Source organism: Syzygium oleosum, unplaced genomic scaffold, assembly GCF_021117445.2.
Source record: "Syzygium oleosum isolate NSW1041296 unplaced genomic scaffold, Sole_v2.1 Sole_v2.02, whole genome shotgun sequence".
In the NCBI taxonomy this organism is placed as follows: Eukaryota; Viridiplantae; Streptophyta; class Magnoliopsida; order Myrtales; family Myrtaceae; genus Syzygium; species Syzygium oleosum.
The window spans coordinates 8,873,450-8,898,395 of NW_026607486.1; the positions used below are offsets into that span (position 1 = coordinate 8,873,450).

Genomic DNA, 24,946 nt, shown 5'->3' on the forward strand with positions numbered 1-24,946 from the left:
GAGCGATAGAAGCGATCATTTTCTTATAAAATGTTTTCCAAATTATTCATTTTTTCTGCGAAACATTTGTTTGAGTGAAAGTGTTTTTCGAAAATTAGTTTTTCAAGCTTTTCACCTGTTTGGTTCACCGAAATGATTAGTTAACCAAAAACACTTTCTACCGACCAAAAAAAAAAGGCGAAAACACTTTCCAGTCAACAAAAATATTCATGTATAAAATTAGGAAAGTGAAATCATTAAATCTAAAAAAGTGAAAATACTTTCCGGAATTGCTCTTCTCTCTCTTCCGAGTCGACTCAAAACCGACTTGTCTCTCTCTCTCTCTCCTTTTTCTGTCTCTACTTATATGTTCCGTTACCAGCCACCTATTTGCTCATCATGTTCCTTGTCTTTCCTCGGTCTACCATTCTTGACTCCATCCGATGGCTGTAGATCTCTCTATCTCTTCTCTCTGTGCTCACGCCATGGCGATTACACCGTCTTCGAGCATGGCAAGCATTGAATCCATGGACAACACCTCCATATCATCCTCTGAAGCGGCGCTCGATTCCTCACCGCCGTCGTCTCCCGCCTCCGACGCGAATGATTCATCCGATTTGTGGGATCCGTCAAACTCCTCTCCCGCCACTCAGAGTGACAATGAAATCGAGGTTCACAACATGCAAATTACAACCTTCTCCTTGGCTTTTATCTGCCTTCGCTACGTGAATTGGTGTGCTTGAGTCATTTTGTGAGTTTTCCAATGATTAGAGGAAATTCAACTATTCGTGGACTAGGAAAACGAGAGACATGGTGTGAATTGTTGGTTCAGGTGTTATTCATGGGATTAGAATCGTTTTCCAAATGAGATCCAAACACTAAAAGACGTTTCCGATCATCTATTATCAAACAAAAGAAACCTAACAAATTTTCCTGGAAAATAACCTCCCGGAAAGCATTTTCCTTTGTCATGGAGTTTTGCCCCAAACAAACGAACCTTTAAGTTGTAAATGTAAAATCAAACCTCATAACAAGCCTCAATCGACATGCTTGACCCCGAAGATTTTTCGGTGCACTTGGATAAGGGCATTTAGCGAGAAAGTTCTATCCGATCCCGACCCAACCCTAGCCCGGCCGGCCGAAGATTTGTACATAAAAATTTCACGATAGGCAGACCTTAGACAAACGGAATACATAGATGAATATATATGCACACATATGAAAAGGTAAAATAGGGTTTTTAAAAGTTGAAGGAAAAGAGAAGGAAAAAAAAGAACAATTGATCACCTGCTCCGCACCCCACCGTGGACCCTCCGCACCAGCGAATCGGGCCATTCCGCTGCGGGAGCCTCCCATCCCGCGACGCACGGTGGCACCGCCCTCTCTCCCCCTCTTCGTCCGCTTCCTCCCTCCCTCCCTCTCGATTCTCAAAGCACTCCCACTTTTCTTACCGTGCAAGAAGAGGCGACGGAACGCCGGCCGAAATCTCCGGCGTCGCCGACTCCCGCCGTCGCGGTCGAAGGACGGTGCGTCGAGGCGATGTCGGTACGTACCGGCTTCTCGGTTTCTCTGCGATCCTCGCCGTCGTGTTGGCACTGCATTTCGATCCCGTCGCAGCGGAGAAATCTTTTGCCCTTTTGCTGTCGGTGTCGCGTGACCTGTTCTCTTACGTGGTTTTCTGGGTTTTTGTTCAGTGGACGATGCAGTACGGTTCAGAGGTCGAGGCCTTCTCCGCCGGCTCCGGCTCAGCAGACGGTACTCTCTCTCGCTCTCGCCCTCGCTCTCTCCCTGTCTCTCTCTCTCTCTCTCTCTCTGTTGATGTGTTTTGGGTTTTGCTTGCTCGCGAATGCGGCGTGTGCATCTGTGCGCGCGCGCGCGCGCGGGCGGGAAGAATGCATGCGATTCACGCGAGGCGCGATGCTGCTGGGGTTTCTGATTTCGTATGGTGTGGATAGTCATACGTGTGCTTCTTCTTGGGGGGGCCTTCAATGCCCAGTGTGACTCTGCTCAAGCTTTTTGCGTTCCTGCAAAAACCCCTCCTCTGCTCATGGTCATTTCGCGAAAAGTCTTCGCCATTGCAGTTGCTTCGACGCGTTTCTTTTTTCTTTTTCGTTTTTGCTGCGGTTGTTGTGAAATGGTTTTTCGCCTTTACAGTCCCGCCTGTCGGTCCAACGCGCTCTTTTGTCGGAACGGCAATTTTGTTTGTGCGTACCGATTTATTGAGTGAGGAGAAAATGATGGCCAGGAAAGTTGCCCACATATATGGGAAAGTCGGGTTACGCTGTAATCATGTCTTTGGAAAGAGTATGCATTTATTTTTATCTTCGTTTTGGAAATTTGATTTTGTTGTAGATCGTGTTTGTGCACTTTTAGTTTTGATTGCTTTTTTATCGCATTGTCATTAGGTAGCATACTGAGTTAAATCGAGGAATCAATGGATTTGGGACTCATAACATATAATGCTGACGGATAACATAGGGTAGAGCATCTGGTGCTGACTGTAGCATGCTATTCGAGAATTCTGTGTCATGGATTGCACCAGTAAGTGAAACGAAAATAATGTGGAGAGCCCCTTGTTTAAAGCGTGGTGCGGTGGTGCTAGGCTTCTTGTAACCATTAGCTGAAATAAGATGCGATTGATGAATTCTATTTGCAACAGCACACAAGAGTAATATGACATAAATGTAATATGAATCAAAAATCTAATGGGTGTTCAAGTATTGTAATGTAGGGAAAGTTGATTTCATGTCCATATTGCCATTGTAAATTAAATGGCATGCGTGTATAAAATCACTCATTGTTAGGTATGCAGAAAGCTTTGTTCTCTATGAGGTCGCTCAAGTGTAAGTTGAAACTTTTCATTTACCGCGATACATTTGGCCATGCCAACTTTTAGATTGTACAAGGATGTTTGAGACTATAATTTGTCAGTTTCAATTGATGTATTACTATATAAGAGAAGAATTTTTTAGAAATGAGTGTTATCTGTGAAAAGTTTGGAGTGGCTCCAACAAGGAAAGAGGGGGGCGGGGGAGGACATGGTTGTGGTGCTCTGGGCATATGAAGTCATGATAGCAGGATGCTTCCCTGAGAAGGTGTGATTTGATGATAGGGAAGTGTGTCAGAATGCGTAGGGGAAAACTAAGAACATATGTGTAGGACTGCTAACATAGGTTTTCGGATGCTTCTGGTTTTACTGTTATGAGGACTGCGTACTTGATTTATAGTGAGAATAAAGAGGATAAATGCAGCCTGCCTTTGTTGCTGCTGCTGTTGCTGTTTTCTTTCTCAATTGTAGTAGAGGTGTACTAGACTGTACATCTCTAAATCACTTCTCTTTTTTTGTTTTGATAATATCTGTAATAGAGGTGTATTTCGATTCAACAAAATTAAAGTGTTTTCCAAGCTTTGTCTATTGTGGTCATATCAATTTAATGTTTCTCACCATACTGCCTTTTATCTTGAACAGGTAGGAACTCCGAAGGGCACAAGAAAAGGAAATTTTCTGAGGATGGAAACAATCAGCAGAAACCATCCTCCTTCAGATCTATTTTTAAAGAATCTCAAGAGGAAAATGGTAGCACTATGTCCAATGTTGTTGACTACTCCAATCCCTTTGCAATTTATCGTATGCTGGACAAGGTGGACTGTGGTAGATACGGCACTGTCACAAGGGATGTGGAAACGATTGTCTTCCAGAAGATGCAGTTCTTTACCCCGCTTATTAAAGAGAATCCCAATCTGTCGCGTGCTTTGTTAAATACTAATGAGGGAAATCCGAGAAAGGAGGCCTCAAAGCTTGCTGGAGAATTAGCTGCCGATTCTGGGCATCAGGATATCATTAATTTGGACGATGATGGTGTGAGAAATAATGCTCCGGCAGCAGCACAGCCAGTGGTTATTCTTGACGATTCAGATGAGGAAGATCGTTCAAATTGGAAACCAACATATCCTTTTCAGCAGATTTTCTTGGCGACACAAGCAGGAGTTGCTGGGCAATTTCCTGCGGGAGATATAGCGGTAACATTTCATTAATGTAATACATGCTTTAAATTAATGTAAGGACAACATCATATAGAAATTTTTAACATGTCATTTTTCTTGAGCTGGTAAGATGTTGTGTTTTAAATGATTCGGGGACCAATCTATGCCTTGATTTTGGGTCGAAAACTCGAGCTTGTTTATATTTAGACCACAAATTGGTCAAGCTTCGTGCGAGAAGTCTGTGGTGTACATCTCAATAGTGAAGTAGTGTTGTATGCTTAAATTTCTTTTATCTCTGAACAACAACATACACAAATAGTATAGTGCTCTCTGATTTGTAAGTACCGCGGCATGTCATGGTCACTTATGGTTTTCTGTTGATGCAATGTGTTAAATAGAGAGGGCAAGATCTCTCATTAATTTTTATACAATTAACTTTACCCTGTGTATCGGAGAAAAGTAAGAATGGAAGCAAAATAAGGGAATGATCAAGGAGGGGTTGAAATTGGAGGTGGAGCTATTTTTCTTGCAGCCTTGCTTGGATGGAGGGGATATTGGGGAAACGAAAATGCATGGAGAAAATGGTCAGTCAGAAGAAAGTCCAGGGAAAATGTTTGTTTCAAGTGAAAAATTAAATTTAATCACTTTCTTATCACTTTTCTATCCAACTTGGAGTGGTTTCTATATTTGCCCCAAGCAAAATGTCTGTCCTAACTTTCCGTATCTTCTTCTGAACCTTGGAATGGTCCACTCTAGCTCCCATATTTCCCTCCACCTTTTTCCTTCCACCTCATTCCTCCTTCCTAAAGCCAGTGGAGGAAGTAGTCTCCACATTTGTTCTTTGCAGTTTATTCAATTTTGCTCGATTTCATGCGTTGCATGTTTTTATGTAACATCAATTGGTTTTGTTCTGCAGGTTTTTACTCCCGAAAACTAGATGCACATTTCTGCTAATAAGTGGACCTCTTCACCTTATGCATTGTGTACCCATTAGCTAAATATTCCTGAATGAAATGGGAGACACTTTAAGTTCCTTACAGCAGCTGCTGGTTCTTAATCTTTGACTAGTAGCAAATGTCGGCTCAAGCTTTGATGAGAAGAAAAGAAGTAGCTTTCACCAGAACATCCATTTGTTTATTTGATGATTATTGATTTCATTTTTCTGCTGCCTCACAAACTGGCTGGAGTTTTGTCAAAAATGCATCTTCACCGTTTCGGTGGAGTTTGCTGAGGCAATGACTAAGATCCACAGAAGCTACTCGTTCTCAAATGAGGATTAAGAACACTTTGCTGTTGAACTTTGCTTTTACTTTTTAGTATGAACCTTGTTTGTTTAACTCATGGGCATGTTTTTGTTAAATGTATATGTATGGGTCATGTGAAGGAGTGTTCCAGGGGCACTGGCTGAGCTTACCATTCGATTTTCAAAGCATTGATTTACATACCGTAGAAAAAGTTAGTGCATTGGAAGTTGTAACATTCTCTTGTTTGGTTGCTGAACAAGAACATATACGTGGTGTGTTTTTAATCTCATGGTCAACTACATAAATGAATTGCATCTCTTTTTTGACATATTGAGTACTACGTTTGTAATGCTATACGATTTTTGCACTTTTGCTACTGGCGTTTGTATTGTGTCGTGCTCCCTGTGGTTCCTTTTGTTGTTGATGATGTTTGGTGGAGTATCAGAGGACAGAATGCAAAAATTGACTTTTGAACCACATAGTATGCCAAGCTTTTGTATCCTCCCTAATTGCTCACATGCGTTTTCCTACTCTAGAAGGAAGTTCCTGATTTTCCTTGTTAAAATTTGCATTGAGTAGGCTGTTCCCCTTCATGTTGTATCTATAACCTGTTCAAGACCTAGAATTTTCTTGCATTTGGAAATTTAAGTTGCCCAGTGTTATATTATCTAATTTTTATCCTGCTCAGAAGATTTAGTTGTATGTTATATTCAGGTAAAAAATTACAGAAACATTGCTCAAGGAGATGGGCTTCTGAATGCTGAAACTGAAATTAAGAAAGACAAAGGCGTATACGTGGGTGTAGACAATGAAGATGATCACCTAACAAAGGTTGTCGATGATGGTCTTGGGGATATCTGGAATGAGATGACAATGGCATTGGAATGTTCAAAGGTAGATGACTAATTCTTCATCAAGACTCTTTCCCATCAAAATATCCATGAAGCCTCTTGTGGCAATTTTTCCTCCCTCCCCTTCCTAGTGACAATTCAAATATTTGATTCAGCCTGCTTTTGTTTTACTTAGTTAAATCACTTTCTGTCCGGTGCTGTATTATTAATTTCATCTATGAAGATTCATGGATAGGCGGTGTAAGGAAGTCAAGGAAATGGTGCATTTGTTATGTGTAATATGGACCATTGCTGCTGAGTTTGATCTAAGTTTATTAAGTATTTTATCTTGCTGAAGAGGCATGGTTGGTGTAAAGTTGTCACTTTGAGGAGATGAAATTATGAGCTTCAGTTTAAACTGTAAAGCATGAATTGGCATATGCTCTTATTTGATCATAAGTGTGCTATTTGAAGTTCACACTTGTTAGCAAGAACTCTTTGTATTTTAACCTATGATCCTTCTGCTGTTTCTCCTCTTTGTCACAATAGTGCTTGAACATGCCCAATGAATTGGACTTTGCGACTGTAATATGGGTTTGCTACATTCTGCTGAATGAAGAAAAGGGATTATTATCAGTGCTGATTATTTGCAGTGTCTGAGATCTAAAACAATCTACGTTCTTTTTATTCATTATAGGCTGTTATGAAAGTAACTTGATTTATCGATGTCTACATGCTTGAAACTTTTGGAAATGTTTATTCTTCTAGAGCATAATGTGCTTACCCATTCCCTTGCTCTGTCATACGCATTCGTCCATCTGAACTGTTTTAATTCAATTCTGCTTTTGTTAGGATATTGCTGAAGATATGGAGAACTGGGAGCATCCTTCATCCGATGACAATTCAAGTGAAGATATGGAGGACTGTGACCACTCGTTTGTTCTCAAGGATGATATTGGTTTTGTTTGTCGAGTGTGCGGGGTTGTTGATAGGAAAATCGAGACCATATTTGAGTTCCAGTATAATAAAGTAAGCTTCATCTATTGCATTCTGAATTTGCAGGCCATCTCCACAATGTTCAAAAGTCCCATTTATAGTCAATAATTTATTTAGATGAACATTTGTAACTGAGCATGGGGACACAGGGGCGTTGATCAGTTTCCGCATCCGATCTGCACTAGGTCTCATTGGAATTGTCTTTTGATAAGTTATTAACCTCTGTTGCTCAGCCTCTCTATCTCCTGGGGGAATTTGTTCATGTATGTCTGGTGAGATTTTGACACAACTATTAAAGTTGATTGCATTTGGCTAGTGTGCAAGTATTGCCTACATGAAGATTCTTGACCAGTATTTCATGTTAAACCCTAAGCCCTGTGGATCTTCACAGTATATAAGCTGCTGGGTGGTAGCCTAATAATGTTTTGGTTTAATAGAGGACAACATTCTAAGGAAAGCGATTTTAGGAATATATGCATTGGAGACTTTACGTAGAATATTGCCATAATAAGATAACATGCACTTTGAAGTTTTCCCAGCCGCAGCTTCTTGCAGGAGTTTTCTCATTGGGATAATCCCAATTTGTGGTTCTTTAATTTATGTCAATTATGTAGTTCTGTATTTTTTAATTTTGCAATCAAGTCTTTTAACTTGCTTGATTGCACAGCTTGCACGATTTGTGTGGTAACTCTTAGTTATTAACTCACTTGGTCAACGGTAACATTGTCAGACAGGACAACTTTCAATAAAAAAAATCGAAAAAATGAATAAATTTTTTTAAAAATCAAATTAAAGTTCCAGATTAATTGAGAAATAAAAAAAATGTAAAAAATTCACAGAGAGAGAGAGAATTTGAGGGAGAGGAGTTGGAAGTAGTAGCCACCACCAGGAAGGGGTCTGGTGGTGGTGGCTCATGGTGCTGACTGTCAACCACTGCCTCGCTCTAATCCAGTGGGGCCTCGCTGGGATTGCACAATTTTGACCAGGCGAGGTTCCTCCTTGCCAATGTGTGGCTAGATCTCTTGCTTGGATCGCGCGACCCAGCAAGCAAGCACTTTGATTGAGAGAGAGAGAGAGAGAGAGAGAGAGAGAGAGAGGCATGGTCTCAAATTCTCTGCTTGGTCATTTAAGTCCCTCACTCCTTCAAAGCCAGAAAGCCCTATCTCTTGCATATTCTGGTTCACTAAATTTGTGATTGCTCAATGAGCTGTGAAGTTGAGGTGGTCTCAATTGCAGCTGTGGACCTCAACAACCTCAACCATTTTGTTCTTCAGGATGATCAGAAGAATGATTGCTCCACCAAAGTCCTAAGAAGGTGATTTTGTTGCCATGCCTGGGTCGGGCCGCCCTGTGAGGCAGTGGTGCACCTTGCCTGGGTTGCACACTCCAGCGAGATTTGGCCTCACAAAGGCGAGGAGGAGCCTTGCCTGGCCCTAGGGGGGGATGGTTGGTGGTGCCAATCTTTTGCTGGTGGTGGCTGCCACCATCTCCTTCCCTCCCTTGAACTCTCTCTCCATTCACAGAATCCTTTTTTTACTTTTATTTATAATCAGTTAATCTGAAACTTCTTTGAATGTTCAATTATTTATTTGCTCATTTGTTAAATTGTTTCCATGTTAGTTGTTATGTGAGCATAATTAAGTGTGTGTAAATGACTAAAAGGTTTGATTGCATAAACCGTGCAAATCAAATAGTTCAATTGCAAAACTTGAAAATTGGAGGACTCATTTGAACAATCGACAGAAATTAGTGGACATCGAAAATTCCTTTCCTTGTTAGATAATTGATTGAGAACTCTCTCATCTGATGCAGCCTGGCTTTGCATTATAACATCACTCCCCTGTGTCACTTATGTTATGCTCCACATATCTCAGGTAAAGAGGAGTGGCAGGACGTACGTGTCTGATAACCGGAAAGGTAGCGATGCTTCAGGGTTGGCTGGTTTTGACCTGCCGCAGGATGATTTGGCAGTGACAGAGATTGCTGCTCATCCAAGGCATATGAAGCAGATGAAACCTCATCAAGTGGAAGGCTTTAACTTTCTTGTCAGCAACTTAATTACTGATAATCCCGGGGGCTGTATTTTGGCCCATGCTCCAGGATCTGGGAAGACATTTATGATGATCAGCTTCATGCAGAGCTTCCTTGCAAAGTATCCTCATGCCAGACCTCTTGTGGTGCTTCCTAAAGGAATTTTGCCTACATGGAAAAAGGAATTTCAGACATGGCAGGTGGAGGACATCCCATTGCTTGACCTCTATAATAAAGCAGACAGCCGGCCCCAGCAATTGGAGGTTTTGAAGCAATGGGTCAATCAAAAAAGCATACTTTTCTTGGGGTACAAGCAGTTCTCTGCAATTGTTTGCGACTCTGTTACCAGTGCTCATTCTATTAAATGTCAGGAAATACTGCTGCAAGCCCCGTCACTTCTTATTTTGGATGAAGGGCACACACCCCGGAATGAGGACACTGATGTTCTTCAATCTCTTGCCAAAGTGCAGACACCAAGGAAAGTTGTCCTTTCAGGAACTCTCTATCAAAATCATGTCAGAGAGGTATTTAATATATTGAATCTTGTCCGTCCCAAGTTCCTGAAACTGGACTCTTCACGAGTTGTTATTAAGCGCATCTTGAGCAGGGCAAACATGTCCGGGATTAGGAAGCAGTTGCAAGGTGGAAAAGACTTCTTCTACAATTTGGTGGAGCATACTTTGCAGAAGGAAACTGACTTCAAGAGGAAAGCTACTGTCATCCAAGATTTACGCGAGATGACAAAAAAAGTTCTCCATTATTATAAAGGTGATTTCTTGGACGAGCTCCCTGGACTTGTTGACTTCACTGTAGTGTTGAATCTTAGTCCCAAACAGAGGCCAGAAGTGGACTATGTGAAGAGGCTTGCACAGAAGTTCAAGATGAATTCTGTTGGAAGTGCTGTTTATCTGCATCCAAAATTAAAACATTTGTCTCGTAGTTCCGCTGCAACTAATGGTAAGTCAGTGGACCCTGAGACTATAATTAAGATAGATGAGTTGCTGGAGAAGTTAGATGTGAAGCAGGGAGTTAAGGCAAAATTCTTTCTAAATATCCTGAGATTGTGCGAGTCTGCGGGGGAGAAGTTACTGGTCTTTAGTCAATTCCTATTACCACTGAAATTCATGGAGAGGTTAGTGATGAAAGTGAGAAGTTGGTCTCTTGGGAGAGAAATCTTTTTCATATCAGGTGACTCAAGTACTGAGGAGCGTGAATCATCCATGGAGCAATTCAACAATTCACCTGATGCCAAAGTTTTCTTTGGCTCGATCAAGGCATGTGGTGAAGGAATTTCTCTGGTGGGTGCATCACGGATTATAATTCTGGATGTCCACCTCAATCCTTCAGTTACTCGGCAAGCAATCGGTCGTGCATTTCGACCTGGGCAGAAGAGAAAGGTCTACGCATATAGACTGGTCGCTGCCGATTCCCCCGAAGAGGAAGATCACGTTACATGCTTCAAGAAGGAGTTGATTTCGAAGATGTGGTTTGAGTGGAACGAGTATTGTGGTTTTCAGGACTTCGATGTGGAGACTGTCGACGCAGAGGAATGCAGTGATCCTTTTCTGGAGAGCCCATTCCTCCATGAGGATGTCAAGGTCTTGTACAAAAGGTTAGCGCCTGGCAGTTCTTAGGCTTGCATGCACAACATTTGAATCGTGTACTAAGTTTCTGTCTTGTGTGTCTTTTCCAGGTAATCCTGGGGTAGAGAGGATGATCGAAGTAGCACAAGTATATTATGAACATGTGTAAATGTTTTGTCGCAGGTCGGAGCAAATTTGAAATGTGAATATGGCAGACTACCGAACTCATGCTTCGTTCATGAAAGGCAATTTGAAATGTGATTATGGCAGACTACCGAACTCATGCTTCGTTCATGAAAAGAAAGCTGATGCTCTTTTATTTTCGATGCGATCTCTGCATTCTGTTTTTGCTTGATTCGTCCTGGATTTTATGGTACTGCTATATTCCTGATGTCTAGTGCAACTTTGGTGTACTTCTTGGAAGTTACTGAATGAACTGGGCAGTGGGGTGGGTGACAATTAACCCCATCTTCTAATTCATTCAGATATACCTCTGTTCTTCCACACCGAGGTTAGATAGCTGTGCCTGTATGTTTTGTTTTTTACTCTTTTTCCCTTCTTCCACATACGGGACAAAATATCACATTGTTTCGGTCCAAAATCGCTCCCTTCGAGCCGATTATTTCAGTCGAACTCTGTGAGTCGAGGACAATACTCTTCAATGTGATTCACATGGACTCGACTATCGGTGTCCACAATTGATACGAGATCACGTGTGCCGGGTCAGCATAGCATTGCCCTTCGGTGTCCAACATGTTGTATGACTTGGTCAATACTCACTGTGGGCCTTGACTTCCTTCAGGGACTATACTGTATCACTACAGCTCGACTGAAGAGTCTTCTCTTTATCTCAATGATCTTAGCACTTGCTCATTAACATTGGCCCGAGTCAGTGGACACTGTTGATGTATTGTCGATGTCATCAATTGCTTATTAACTTCAGCTCTTTGGCATCAACTTTGGCTTTCGAAGGGTGTCAGACACAAACATACATGCGTACCGTCCTCAGATCGATACCCTCGTGAACGGTTATTTTACACATACCCTCGCGAACAACCGCGTTTTGCACGTTACGCAACTACATATTCTATGCCTTCAACAAGGCTAAGGTCATTCTAAGACAGCAGTGGGGCTATTCTCTTTTCTTTATATAAGCATCTTGAAACGGGTATGATGACACCAATGTCGTCGGTCGGTTGCTCGCGCTTGGGGCTTTTTCGTTAGTGCCTCCCTCACTTTCTCTCTCCTCCCCAATGCACACGTGCGGCTCTCAAATCTCATATCTGAGAGCACACGACGACCAATGCTGGCAAGAAGAATACAGAGAATACTGCCGTCATTATTCCTTTTTTCCACATGACAAAATCGCACAACGCATGGCTTGATGCAAGCCCGGGCGGCAGGTGCCCTGGACTTAGGCCCTCGAATTCCATGGTCTTTGACCCCACGGAGGGTTGTAGCGTTGTGAATACCATCTTCTCCGGTGGATACGATAGTGTGATTCATTGATTTGGGCAAGGGTAAGGTCCCACCATCGCAATACCACGAGCTGAGAGTCGGAGAAACCCAAGTCACGCTCACGTGTCATCCGAAATCAGTCGCGTGATGAGCAGACGCAGTTGCAGCCTGTGTTATTCATGATCATCTCGAGATATACACAAACATCTCCTTTCTGATGATCAGTCTTACGATTCCTTTGAATCATAAAAGTTAGCACCGAGCAAGTGCAGTATCCAGTCTAATGCAATATGTAACATGCATCGCTCTTACTCTTGCACTAGCATACTCAAGTTGAGTAATCATTCCTCCCTTACTTCACATCCAACTTCATTGAAACGTCATACTTTGTACTATCTTAATTACCATAGAGTGGAACTCGTTGATTACCTTGTCTATATTATGTGATTGACGCCGCCGTGGATAACCTGCTCTATTTTCTTAATTTTTTTATGTCTAATACAATGTCCATTTCTTCAGAAATCAGGATCCTTCATTATAAATTTCAATTCAGCAACTCGCCCGATGCCAAAGGTTTTTTTTGGCTCGATCAAGGCCTGCAGATAAGGAGTTCTTTGGTGGGAGCATCACGGATTGTGTAATTTTGGATGCACACCTCAATCCATCAGTCACCCGACTGGACCAAAAGAGAAAGGTTTATGCTTGTAGACTGGTCGGTGCTGATTCTCCAGAAGAGGAAGATCATGGTAGGAGTTTTGGAAGGGATTTAATTGCAAAACTGCAGTTCGAACGCGACTGAGTATAACAGTTTCCGGGATCTTGAGGTGACGACGGTTGAATTAAAAGAGTGGTGATAGTTCCTTGGAAGAGTTCAATCCTCCATGAAGATGTCAAAGTCCTGTACCAAATGTTACTGCCTGTGACCGAGTTCTCAGCTTTGCACATACAATATTCACTTGCGATCTGGAGCAAACAGGGCAATCTCAGTGGTTTACGTTTTTCAAATGTCTGAAATGAACTGGGAAGTGAGACAGAAAGAGTTATGGGAAGTGAGATGAATGACCACTTATACCAACCTCTATTTCATTCCACTATAACCATTTTTCTGCCACACAAAAATAGATAGTTGTACCTGTATATATTTTTCTTCTTCCACATATGTAACCGAAGTATCAGATATACATCTTTACAAATAAGCTAACTCCTCCAAACAATATCTTCATATACAACTGTGTTTTACAAGTTCCCCCTACATTGTCTATTTTTCACCTTCAGGCCTGTTCTTAGAGAGCAGTAGGGCCACTCGGCAAGCACAACCTGTTCTCTTTTTATCTATTAAATGAGGATTGCAAATTCCAATCGATGTGGACCTGCGTCATCTGCATTAACCCCTCTGTTTTACGCGACAAAATCGTGGAACAGTTGGTTTGAAGCAAGCCGGTGCTGCTGGTCCCCTGGACTTGAGCCCTCGAATTCCATCGTCTCCGCCCCCACGGAAGAGGCCGTTGCAGTGTAGAAGCCATCGCCTCTCATGGATGCGATACCGTGATTCATGGAGTTGGACAAGGGTAAGGTCCCACCGTCGCAATGCTGCAAGCCGAGAGTCAGAGAAACCCCGGTCCCACCCCGGAATTGTCCGAAATTGGACACGTTATAAGCAGCCGTGGCTGCTGCCATGAACCTGTTGTTTCCCCCGTCCGACTGGATAATGCCATCCGAGAAGAGAATTCCATCGTTCCCACTAGGAAGTTGCCCTCCTCGTAGCTTAAAACCATACTCGGCGTCAACTTCACCATGTGTCCCGCCATTGAAAGTCGGTCCAGAGATCTCCATCTCGTGGTTAAGTACAGGTGGTTTTAAGTCCATGAAGTTCCCTGTTCCGCATCTCTTAGTGGCTGTTGAGCTCGCACTCTGCTGCAAATCTTCACCCTTGTCCTCCGAAGACCGGCCATCGCCTCCCGTCGCCTTGGCTGCAGTTTCAGAGGAGGAGTTAGAATCCATCTCGGGGTCGCCGATCTCCTCTTTGTACATTTCTTCGACCATAGGCTTCCATAGGCGCACTCGTGCATTGATGAACCAGTTCGAGACCTACATAAGTGGCAAATGCATGACGATATGGGTTGACAAGTACCACTCAACCATTAATCACCAAGGCATATTGAATTTGTGAGATGATGTTCTCCACATAAAAAGACGATCTAAAAGTTCTACATCAGGAATTTCTATATTGATGGAACTGCTTGCAATCCAGCTTACACCGAATCAGTGAAGTATCATAATTCCTCTGTGAGACTCGATCTATGGAATGAAACATGGCATGTATGGGTAGCAGGTTATTGTGAAGATTGGAGGATCCTAGTAGCACTTCCGAGTCATAACTTACATGTTATGTTCCTTTTATAGGACTTCCCTTGTCATAATGTAGTTTGGCCAAAATAAGACTTCACGAAATCTCGGGATGCATATGTATGCAGACTCTGCATAATTTGACCACTGCGAGAATTAAAAGCAGAATTATTACCTGACTTCTAGTCAATCCCGTCTGCCTTGCTAGCATGATCTTGTCCGAATCCTTCGGGTATCTAGTCACCATCAGATCAGCAATTACAGAAAGCATACAAAAGTTCAGGGAAAGAAGAAACGTTGAAAGTTGAGAATGAAAAAGAAAGGCGGGATTTGGAATGAGGGGGGCCTTACGGGTGAAGGAAATGTTCGAACAGCCACGCACGAAGAATTGAAACAGAGTTTTCAGGCAAACCCCTTTGTGGCCTCCAAGCGTGCTGTTGCATGATACCGAGATGCTGCATCGCCCTCTGCTGCCTCAGATGCTGATCTACATATCGTAATCGTGATATTCCATTGCTGTTGGAGGTGTCTTGCTCTCCGAGACTTTTACGGATGGCTTGAATTTGACCCGTGATCGCATCGTGCAGGCACCGGAAGTGGCGGGATATTCTCTGGAGTGCAAGTGCAGTGTAGGGCTTGGCCGCACCGCTTCCTGCTATTGCATCAAAAGACTGTACCACAATCTGCATTTGGTGATAGTACTGCTTGTACCTTCTATCAACCTGTGAGCATCGCAGGCAAAATCATGATCCCTTTTGTCAAATGATCATCAGAAAGCGACACCACAATCTAAACTTATGAAAGAGAAGCGATTGCTTACATGATAAGTTTTTTTTTTTTGGGTCAAAGCTTACATGCTAAGTTGATTTAGAGACTGGAGATTATGTTTGTACAATGCAGGTCCATATGACTAACCGCAAGCTTTTTATGCAAAATGAAGCAGCAAACACAAAAAGAAATAATCTCTTTGTTTTGATGTTGGAGACAATTCTAACCACGGCTCTATACTAAGTACCAATCAATCGGCACAACATATTATTGTCTTATGTACTGACAGTATGCAGACATGGTTGACATTTCGTGGTGTAAAGCATGCCAGTGAACACCAGTTTAACATCAACGGGATGACCAAATTCTGGGTTTTTTACCAGGTAGAGTAAGTTGGCCTGCCAAATCTTTACAACAAGAACTAGCAGTCAGCCACTTAACCTTTGTTTTACTTTTCTAGAGCTCTTTCTCTTAGAATTCTCTCTAATGAAAGACATTTTCATATGTCTCTCGCATGATTAAAATTTTCTCAATCTGCTGTATTAGGGAAAACGTCGCCTCTGGTATCTGCATTAGTATACAAGTTCCTTTCTATCATATGATCTCCAGTAGCCAAGTGCTTTTCCAAAAGATTGAGCATATATTGAGATTGTATTTAACAACATCTAACAAATAATTAATCCAAATCCACTGATCAATAACAAGCTTTAGAAGTTGCAATCATTAGAAAGATATCACCTATCATTCCAGAACAAAAAAACCTCCAAATTGAGAGCTAAAATTCGCAATTAACATCATCTACAAGCGCCCAGATAATGCATAGCAGTCCAGAGGTAAGCGAAAGATGAACATATTTGCTTACCTCATCCAACATGGACAAGAGCTTCGTGAGCTTGTTCTGCAAATCTTGTTTTTCAGCCGGGGAAAGCTCGCCAGAGTTACTGGCAGATTCTTGGGGATTTGAGGATGCTTCGTTCTTGAAACCCCCATCGGCATCTTTGGGGCTCCTTTGGTTCTCGTGTCTAGATTGGTCATTCGCGTCATCAGGGCGCTTCAAAGCCTTTCGCACATTCACTATTTCATCGAGCAGTTGCTGCGCCGCCTTCAAGTACCTAGAATTGGGAATGACTCTCACAATGCTTGACATTCCATAGGGAATGTCCCCTCCTTTATTCACGTCTTCATCACCTCTAGCGAAACCAGCCGGAGCACAATCAGTGTTTCTTGACCGCTCAGAACCGGTCCTCCCACCACCTTCCCCCGATACCATCGGAATAGGACCCAAGAACGATATGGAACTGAGATTCGCAGAAGGCATATGAATTCCCGATGGAATCTGCGTGCCAAGGCTGAGGGACAATCCCTGGCCTTGTGAGCTCTGTAATGGTGGCATTAGTAGCATCTCGTTTCTCCCGTCTCTCCACAACATGAAATCATGATCTCCGGTTCGTGACCCACCAAAATTGGAAAGGATTTCTTGCTGCTGCTGCTGCACCGAATCAATACCCCCCACCGAGGGCACCTCCATGCCGTTGCTTTGCTGCTGAGCATTGCCACCCAGTGGATTATCCGTGTAAGGCCCGGGATTCATATACAGCATCATGTTGCCAGATAGAACAGGTGTCTCGGGGAACGAACCATGCATAGATTCTCTTAAGTAAAGGGCAGGTGCAGCATCTCTTTGATTCGAATTGGTATAGTAAGTCGCCATACTAATTCCACAATCTAAAGATCCGCACTCTCGGTTACTGGGACAATAATCGCATCCTCACTCTGGCAGTAGAAATAGAACATAAATGAAATAGCTGTTCAATATCTGAAATCAAGCATGACTATCTGGTGTAAATAAGCTGACATCTAAGATTATCATATCGAAAACTCCAGTCAATTATAGGGCCATGGAAGCTATACCAAGAATACTCTGGCAGTAGAAATAGAACATAAATGAAATAGCTGTTCAACATCTGAAATCAAGCATTACTATCTGGTGTTAACAAGCTGACATCTAAAATTATCATATTGAAAACTCCAGTGAATTATACGGCCATGGAAGCTATACCAAGGACTTAAAAAGTTAACTGGCCCTGAATAATTCAACATGCTGCTCCAAAAGATCATAGCAATTCCTTTTGGTGAATAACATATTGACTTTAGATAAGAGTTAAGACAAACCCTCTATCGGCAAAAATCATCCCAACAGACAAGGCACAACTTGCTTCTAACAGAAGCAGATGGTCAAGCTGCCGACACTGAGATGGAAAATCAGCTGAAACCCCAAAATCGAAAACAAAAGGGACAAAGACAATTCCCCGACAAAAATGATGTGGACAAGAAACTCAGCTATTAGTAGGCAAAATCTCATTCTTCCAACCACCCAACCAGAAACATAACATGTTAATCATATGGCAAGACAACCAGGACAGGCCCAGAACATGCTAACAAATACTGTTTGAGAAAAAGAACCAAACAAAAGATTCATTTAAGCCTATGATAATCTTCCAGTTCCAGTAGAATTAAGGGAGAGACGGAAGAGTAGAGTACTAGCAAGGAAAGTTCAAAGGGAGGAAGGGGAAACACCAAAAGAATGGTAAAAAAAATGCAGAATTTAATGCATGAGCAGGTAAGGATAACATAGACAAAAAAAGTCAAGAAAATATGGTACTTAAAAAAAAAATAATCACCTTGAGACCAGCAACAGATGTAGGATTAGTGGGGAACAGAAAGAGCTTTTGAGAGAGAGAGAAAGAGAAAGAGAGATCAATTTGATAGAAAATCCTCTCTGGAGACCAAAAACACTTGCCGATCCCAAGATGTTGATCCTCTCGCCCAAAGTATCACAAACACTTGTCAGCAAACGCAGGAGAAAAAGACAAAGACAAAGATAAAAAGAAGAACAAGAACAAGAACAAGAAAGAGGAAAGAAAGAAAAAGAAAACTTTTGCAGCTTCACTTCTAATGATGGAAGAAGAAGAGATGGGGGATAATTTCAAAGGACTACAGATCAAAACCCCCCCACACAATTTTCTTTTCCTTTTCTTTTCCTCCTATGTCCTACTCATTTGCATCCCCTACCCATCATCTCACCAATCCCCACGTGTGAATTCCACACGCTTGCAGTCTGTTCTTCCTCCCAAAAAACCATGACTCTCTCCCTCCCTCTCTCTCTCTCTTTCTCTCAAAAGAGTTCCTCCTCCTACTCCTCCTTCCTCCTCTTGTTTTGGGATTGTCTCTGTTTGGTTAAGGAGCTCAATCTCTAACTACCAGTTGGTGGACCTAAAACCAAAATGAAGAAAAAAAGAGAAAATGGGTATCAAGAAAACCCTTCTAATAAACCCCCCTCCTCATTCATCAACAGCATACTTTCTCTCTCCAAAAGACTTGTCTTTTCCTCCTCTTCTTTCTTCTTCTTCTAGCTGTCTCTCTCACCCCAAGGGCGTGGAAAGTCCGTGGCTCCTTCAATATCCACCATTGGAAACCAATATTCTATTCCATCTGTTGGCTTGTTCAAACTCAAAACAATTCTTTAAGTTTTATTCGTTTGTTTCTTTGAATTTGGCTTGCCCTTTCATAAAAAAAAGGTGATTGGCGCACCATTAGTAGGTGCCCATATATCCCTGCACTTGTCTTTTCCTTCAAACGGGTGTTTAAAAGTTTCTTTCTTTTTTTTCTTGCAGTGAAGGTGCTGGCTTTTCATGTATTTGCATTTCTCTCCCCCGAGGAAATTTGAATTTTCTCTCTTCCTTTTCTTTTGCTGTTTTGCCTTGCTGTTCATGTGTCAGTATCAAACCTTAATTGGTTTTCAGTTTTTATGGATGGAGTCAAAATGTCAAGCTTCTTGCCCTGCAAGCACGCTACACGCTTTCAAATCTGGTAAAGTACCAAAAGACTTGTAATATTCTCCTTATGTTTTTGTATGAGAGAGATGGAAAAAGAAACCATGCGAAAAAATAAAATAAAAAAGACTGGCCCCTTAATGGAGAAAAGTTGCTTCCCTTAGGAAAAGTATTTCATGTCTCAGTTCATAATTGACGTGGTATAATTAATCAATTATAGTGATATAAATCCGAATTAATTTTTATGGCTAAATTATGAAAAATCTCACTAAATTGACATGCTTTTTTCCTCCTGTTACTTGCTTAGATCATGTGCGCCCTAAGCATGGCCATTGCCTTGCGAAACATATGAAAGAGCATCGAGCAAATGCAATATTTTCAACCTTCTTTTTTATTTTCCATTTTCATTCGCAGCTACAAAAAAGAAGTCCGAGTTCCACACCCTCAACCAGAATGTTTAATTTGAGGTATACTACACTATGTTCGATAAGGTTGTGCACGATTCAATTCGATTTAACATGTAGATGTAACTATAGTCCTCAAAATTTATCGAAAAAAATAAACCCCGCTTAGTCTTATATTTCAGCTGTGTCATTGGTTTACATTTTCTGCACCGATTATCTTCACAAGTAGTTTAGAAAACCTATGCAGTTTAGAAATGTAAACCGACTATATAGTCAATTTCAAGCCTAGTGAAAATTTAGTAAAAAACATATATCATTTGTTTCAATACCAATTTCTTTTGTCGTAGTTTCAATTCCACTTTGCATCCTCTATTTTTTGGACAAAAAAACAAGTACAAAATTTGAAACGAGGGTTAAAATCCAAAAAAGAATTAAATCACCTTCCCGGAAGAACTCCAAGCATTCCCCGACTCCCTAGACCCCATCGCTCATATCCAAATCTAATAACTTCTAAAATTCCTTTAGCACCATGAAAACCTCCTCCAACCACCACCACCACCCACCTCGGCCCGAGGCGGCCCCCTTGCTGCTCTGTTGCTGTCTCCGGCGACGCAGGCTCTCAATGCCATCCCCCTCTCTCTATATCCAAGTCGGCTCTCCCTCTCTCTCTCTCGAAATGGGGGCTTAGGATTATCACTTGCGAAGGCAACCGGTAACGAGTGGTGTTGCAACGATGATTGGTGCGGCGACACATGCAAGACAATAGTAAACAGGGTTAGGGTTGGATTTTTCTAATTAACGGGCCTTTCGAACGGTTGCGAAATTTAGAATCTGGTGAGACCATTTTGCAAAGTAAATGTGATCATTTTCATAGCTATATATGCTTATGTTTTCATAAACAGAGGTGCAAAATGGCCAGGAAACGAATGAAGGAGCAAAGCGGTATAGGGGTAATAACAAAATGAAAAATTTAGAGGGGCATTTGATATTTTTCTAATGTATGATTTATGCAAGCATGCTTGCCTTTTTTTGTCTAACTCATTGCCGATGTGCAAAGACTCCTACAATTCACATCCAAAGCTAGATCAAAACGCTTCTAAAACCTTACTCCAAAGACTAAAATCCGAACTGTACTTGATTATCGGGATAAATTCACCAAAAGTTTTAAACTTATCACGAAAGTGCAATTGAATCCTAAAACTTACAAAAAATACAATTAAGTCATACAACTTGTCAAATTGGTGAAATCGAGTCCTTCCGTTAACTCTGTCTAACCTAGGTAACGCAAAATCCGGACATGGCTTTTTTTTAAATATTTTCTCTCTCCTACGTGATGATAACTTGGTTAAAATATAAAACATAAGGCTAAGACAACGTCGTTTTGGTCAAAATTTGATTTTTTATGCTAATTTTATATAAATTAAATTAAAATAGCTAAATTTTAAAAAACAAAAAAATCAGAAGGCAAAACGGCGATGGTGGGGGATGGCTGGCCAGCGATCGACGAGGGTCGCTGGGCCCAGGCCAGTGGCTAGTGAACCGTCCCGACATGCCGGCCCTCGCCGATTTGCTTTCTTCTTTTGTTTTTAAGTTTTAGGATTCTATTGCACTTTCGTGATAAATTTTAAGACTTCCGGTACACTTTTCCCATTTTTCTATTACAGTTCTTTAATATTCCACCCCGGCCCCAATTTTCTTCTTTTTTCTATTTTGTCGATAGTTGCACAACCCCAATTGCTTAGGATGTCCCCACGCATATGAAGGCCGCACAAATTATGATTTCTGCAAATTTTTCGGAAAAAAAAAATTAAAACAAAAGAAAGCAAATTTAAGCGAAGCAATTTTGTTACATAGTAGTCTAGTCTCTCCAAGAACTGCCCATTTCCCCTTTCCACTTTTTGTTCAGCAATTATTGCCCTTAATTCCACCTTGAGAAAAAGCATCATCCTACGTGGGACGCACTGGGACTCCAATTGGTGCATGGCCCTTTTTGCGAACGACCAAGAAAATAAACAATATATATAGTGTGGAATCGTGGAATCTCCACTGTAGAAATAAAGTATAGAATTAGCAAGAAAGATATCTTCTTGACTTCAATGCCAAAAGTCTTGCAAAGAGGGTGGCCTCAATGAAATAGTTAACCTTATGCTACTTACTAGATGTGAGCATCGGGGTTGGTTCGACTAAATATAATAATTATTACTACCAGATCTGGTTGTTCATAATTGAAAATATGCTATTAACTGGAGGTGAGTATTGGGGTTGGTTCAACTTGGCATAAATCGACCGATTCTAGGGAGAACTGGTTGATTCCCGATTTTGCAAACCTACAACTAGCCCAAGACCGATCCAGTTCCTGGTTATATCTAGGAGTTAGTTCGCCCAATCTGATTATCGGCCGGTTGAACGGTTTTAAACTGGTTTTAAAGCCTCTTATTTAAAAAAAAAGATAAAGAAAAAGAAACTTGCACCCATTAAGAATTGAACCACAGTTTTCAACATGAACAAATAACAACATAATTACTTGACCAACTAAAGTTTTTTCATAGTGAAATGGTACAACTTTTATGTTTTATCAAAATAATTTAGACCAAAAGATAAAATGGCCGGTTCCCGGAACAGATCATCTTTGTTACGTACTCTTATGATTTTGAAACACTTAATCTTTTATTTTTTTTGGTCGAAACCTTAATCATCTTTGTTAATCATGCTAAGCAGTTGGAGGCTTTGGGAAGATAATGCAAGAGAGCAAGGCTCGCCTGAGTTTTTCTTTTTTATCTCTTTTGAAATTGATTTGAGTTTGAGTTCTCACATGTCAAGAACATGTAAGAGAGACCACGTGACTAAATTTAAAAAGTGTTGAGCTTTGTGCACAAATGATTATTTGGGAAAGCCATGAGACAATGAAATCATCGTATGCAATCCAGAGGAGAAAAAATATTAAAAAAATATATATTTTGATGGAAGCACGAGTTAGCTTTGAGTGACAAAGACAATGAGGGAAGCCAAACATATCTTTACACAACGTCATCGATTTCGCAGGTTGAGAAAATATGGAGCGCAAAGGGTAAGATAAGATCCAGCTTATTTCGACAAAAATGACACAAATAATTTTTAAATTTTGATGTAATATATAATATGGTCTGCGGATTTTATAGTGCATAAATTATAGCCTAATGTGCAATGTGGTCCCTGAACTTTGAAATTGTTCAATATGGTTCTTAGACTTTTGGTACGTATTCAATTTAGTCCATGATCTATTATTAATGGAAGTACATCATCCAACATTTTCATATAGTTTAGGAATTAAATTGAACATGTACCAAAATTTTAGAGATTACATTGAACAAATTTAAAATTCATGGACCATATTACACATTGCGTCAAAATTCATTGACATTCGTATCATTATCCCTTTATTTCAAGAAATCCTAATAAACTGGTTATATTCTTTTGGAATGTATTAAATAATTATTCCTACATTATTTGTACTTTTTACGTCGGGACTCCATTAATTTCGTGAAAAATGAATGATTTTGTAAAAATTTTCTTAAATTTGATTGTTTGTATTGCTTACACAAATGAATTGACGAAAAGTATTTTTATCGTCCTCGAAAATGTTTAGATATAAATTGTTGTCAGCAATAAAAATATTTTATACTGACTAATTATTGCTAGCAATACAAGCGATCATTTTTTTTAAAAATATTTTTAAAATCATTCATTTTTTTGCAAACCAAATGGAGCCTAAAATCTGAATCTTTTTATTTTATAAATAACTTCATAAAAATTTTGAATTTTGTAATATCTTTTTTCTTTCACATGCACGTGCACGTTTCTTCACACTGTGCCAATAATGTCTCTTTATCGGATTGATAATGTAAATATCTCGTAATAAATCGATTTTACTAAATCTTTTAAATGTCAACTTTCGCTCGAGTACTTCCTGCAAAATCGAGGAGGAGGGGGCGAATCGATAAAAACCGTCGAACTCGAGGACCAAAATGCAAGAAAAGAGGAAAAAGAGGGGGGGTCGATGAGAAAAAAAAAGTCGGAGTGCGCGGGGGGGAGGCGGCGAGAGCACTTGACGTGGCGTGGTAATTAAAGAACCGCGTCAGAAGGAGGACGACAGATAATAATAAAAAAATATAATTTAATTAAAATTTAAATTAAAGATGGATAGACGGCGGCGTACGGGATTCGCCGTCAAGAGAGGACAAAACCCGACGTTAAAGCAGACGGCGTCGTGCGATTGGCGGGGCCCGGAAGTGGCGTGACCCCGAGGAGGATCCTACGTTTCTCACACGAGCCGGTAGAAAAAGATCGGGCTCTTTCTCCGCACGTGCGGCGACTTTTCATTTTTCTCGTCTTTTTCTTACTGGCAAAACGGAGAGAGAGAGAGAGAGAGGAAATTATAATAATATTCCTATTTCCATCCATTTCTTGTGATTTTTTGGGATCTCTCGATCTATATACACAAGGAAAAATGGTATTTCAGTTCCGTTTATTTCGCTAAAAATGACTGATTTGAAAAGCATTTTCCTGAAAATAATCGTTTGTGTCGCTTGTGTAATTGAACGAACGGATTTTCTTTTTAAATCATCCAGAAAGTATTTAGACATAACTTATTGTCGATAATGATAACATTGTTCATTAATTAATTATTTCTAGGAAAATATTCTTTAAATCGGTCATTTTCCACGAAACAAACGGAGCTACACAACTAAAAACTCTTCTTCCACAAATTATTCATATTTTTCATTTTGATTGGACTAATTTGGCCTTAACAAATCATCCACAATCAAAGTGGGGGGTTTTTATAAAAACAAAAATTAAAGTGGCTTTTTTTAAAAAAAAATTATAAAAACAGAAGGTACCCTCTAACAAATTTAGAAAATAATCAAATAAGTCTAAACTTGCTGTTTTCTTTCTTCCATAGCAAAAAGCCTAGCTCTACTTTCATTTTCATACTTAGTGTTTGTTTTCTTAATAGAGTCTTATCTTCTTTCGCTTTGTTTTTGTGGTACTTGGCACTCATTCAAACGATAACCCTTACCTCATTTGGCATCTCCGGTCATTTACCTGTTATTAAGTCTACAATTTAAAAAGCATATAAAATGAAAATATCTTGAAAAGAATGACAATATTGCTTACTTTGAAATTAGTTTGAAATAGAACAATTGAGGAATTCCATTTAATTCATTATTAAATTAAAATGTAAAGTGATATATAAAAAGAGATCTAATTTACAAGTAGGTTATATTATTTGTATTTTGAATTATAGCTTCCTTCTTTTCTTTTAGCCGTAGAGGCATACCTTGAATCACAACATGAACAAGGTCACTTTATATAAATAAATTGCACTTGCATTTCAAGAGTATGGTAAACTTAATTATTGAACAAATACAGAATGTGTACTTTAGTAAATTAAAATGGAAAATCAGACAACTTAAAAGCATATCATATTAAAGAATATTTGTAATTTGAAGT

General features: G+C 40.4%; 2 protein-coding genes across 4 annotated transcripts; one reads left to right on the forward strand and one right to left on the reverse strand.

Moving 5' to 3' along the window:
• Positions 1–1,368: 1,368 nt before the first annotated feature.
• On the forward strand, positions 1,369–10,971 carry LOC115689872 (protein CHROMATIN REMODELING 35). 2 transcript variants are annotated; one of them, XM_030616057.2, is made up of 7 exons: positions 1,369–1,524; positions 1,674–1,734; positions 3,449–3,999; positions 5,922–6,101; positions 6,890–7,066; positions 8,908–10,676; positions 10,758–10,971. In XM_030616057.2, exons 1-7 carry the CDS (start codon positions 1,519–1,521, stop codon positions 10,759–10,761), a joined length of 2,748 nt encoding a protein of 915 aa, XP_030471917.1. In that variant the 5' UTR covers positions 1,369–1,518; the 3' UTR covers positions 10,762–10,971. The 2 variants fall into 2 exon arrangements, with proteins under 2 accessions (XP_030471917.1, XP_056164159.1); XM_056308184.1 differs by lacking the exons at positions 1,369–1,524; positions 1,674–1,734 and adding an exon at positions 2,428–2,520.
• Positions 10,972–13,171: 2,200 nt separating this feature from the next.
• On the reverse strand, positions 13,172–18,704 carry LOC115689879 (BEL1-like homeodomain protein 6). 2 transcript variants are annotated; one of them, XM_030616066.2, is made up of 5 exons: positions 17,901–18,704; positions 16,082–16,992; positions 14,803–15,173; positions 14,627–14,687; positions 13,172–14,193 (listed from the first exon to the last, which is right to left on the reverse strand). In XM_030616066.2, the coding sequence occupies exons 2-5, from the start codon at positions 16,928–16,930 to the stop codon at positions 13,504–13,506; spliced, it is 1,971 nt and encodes a 656-aa protein (XP_030471926.1). In that variant the 5' UTR covers positions 16,931–16,992; positions 17,901–18,704; the 3' UTR covers positions 13,172–13,503. The 2 variants fall into 2 exon arrangements, with proteins under 2 accessions (XP_030471926.1, XP_030471941.1); XM_030616081.1 differs by lacking the exon at positions 17,901–18,704 and having other exon boundaries at positions 16,082–17,011.
• Between the last annotated feature and the right edge of the window lie 6,242 nt (positions 18,705–24,946).

Coding starts and splice junctions, on each gene's coding strand:
- LOC115689879 (XM_030616066.2), bottom strand. CDS start 16,930: ATGGCGACTTACTATACCAATTCGAATCAAAGAGATGCTGCACCTGCC. Junction 14,688..14,802: donor TTCGAACATTTCCTTCACCC/GTAAGGCCCCCC, acceptor GATGGTGACTAG/ATACCCGAAGGATTCGGACA. Junction 14,194..14,626: donor CGGGATTGACTAGAAGTCAG/GTAATAATTCTG, acceptor CCACTTATGTAG/GTCTCGAACTGGTTCATCAA.
- LOC115689872 (XM_030616057.2), top strand. Junction 1,735..3,448: donor CGGCTCCGGCTCAGCAGACG/GTACTCTCTCTC, acceptor TATCTTGAACAG/GTAGGAACTCCGAAGGGCAC. Junction 6,102..6,889: donor TGGCATTGGAATGTTCAAAG/GTAGATGACTAA, acceptor TGCTTTTGTTAG/GATATTGCTGAAGATATGGA.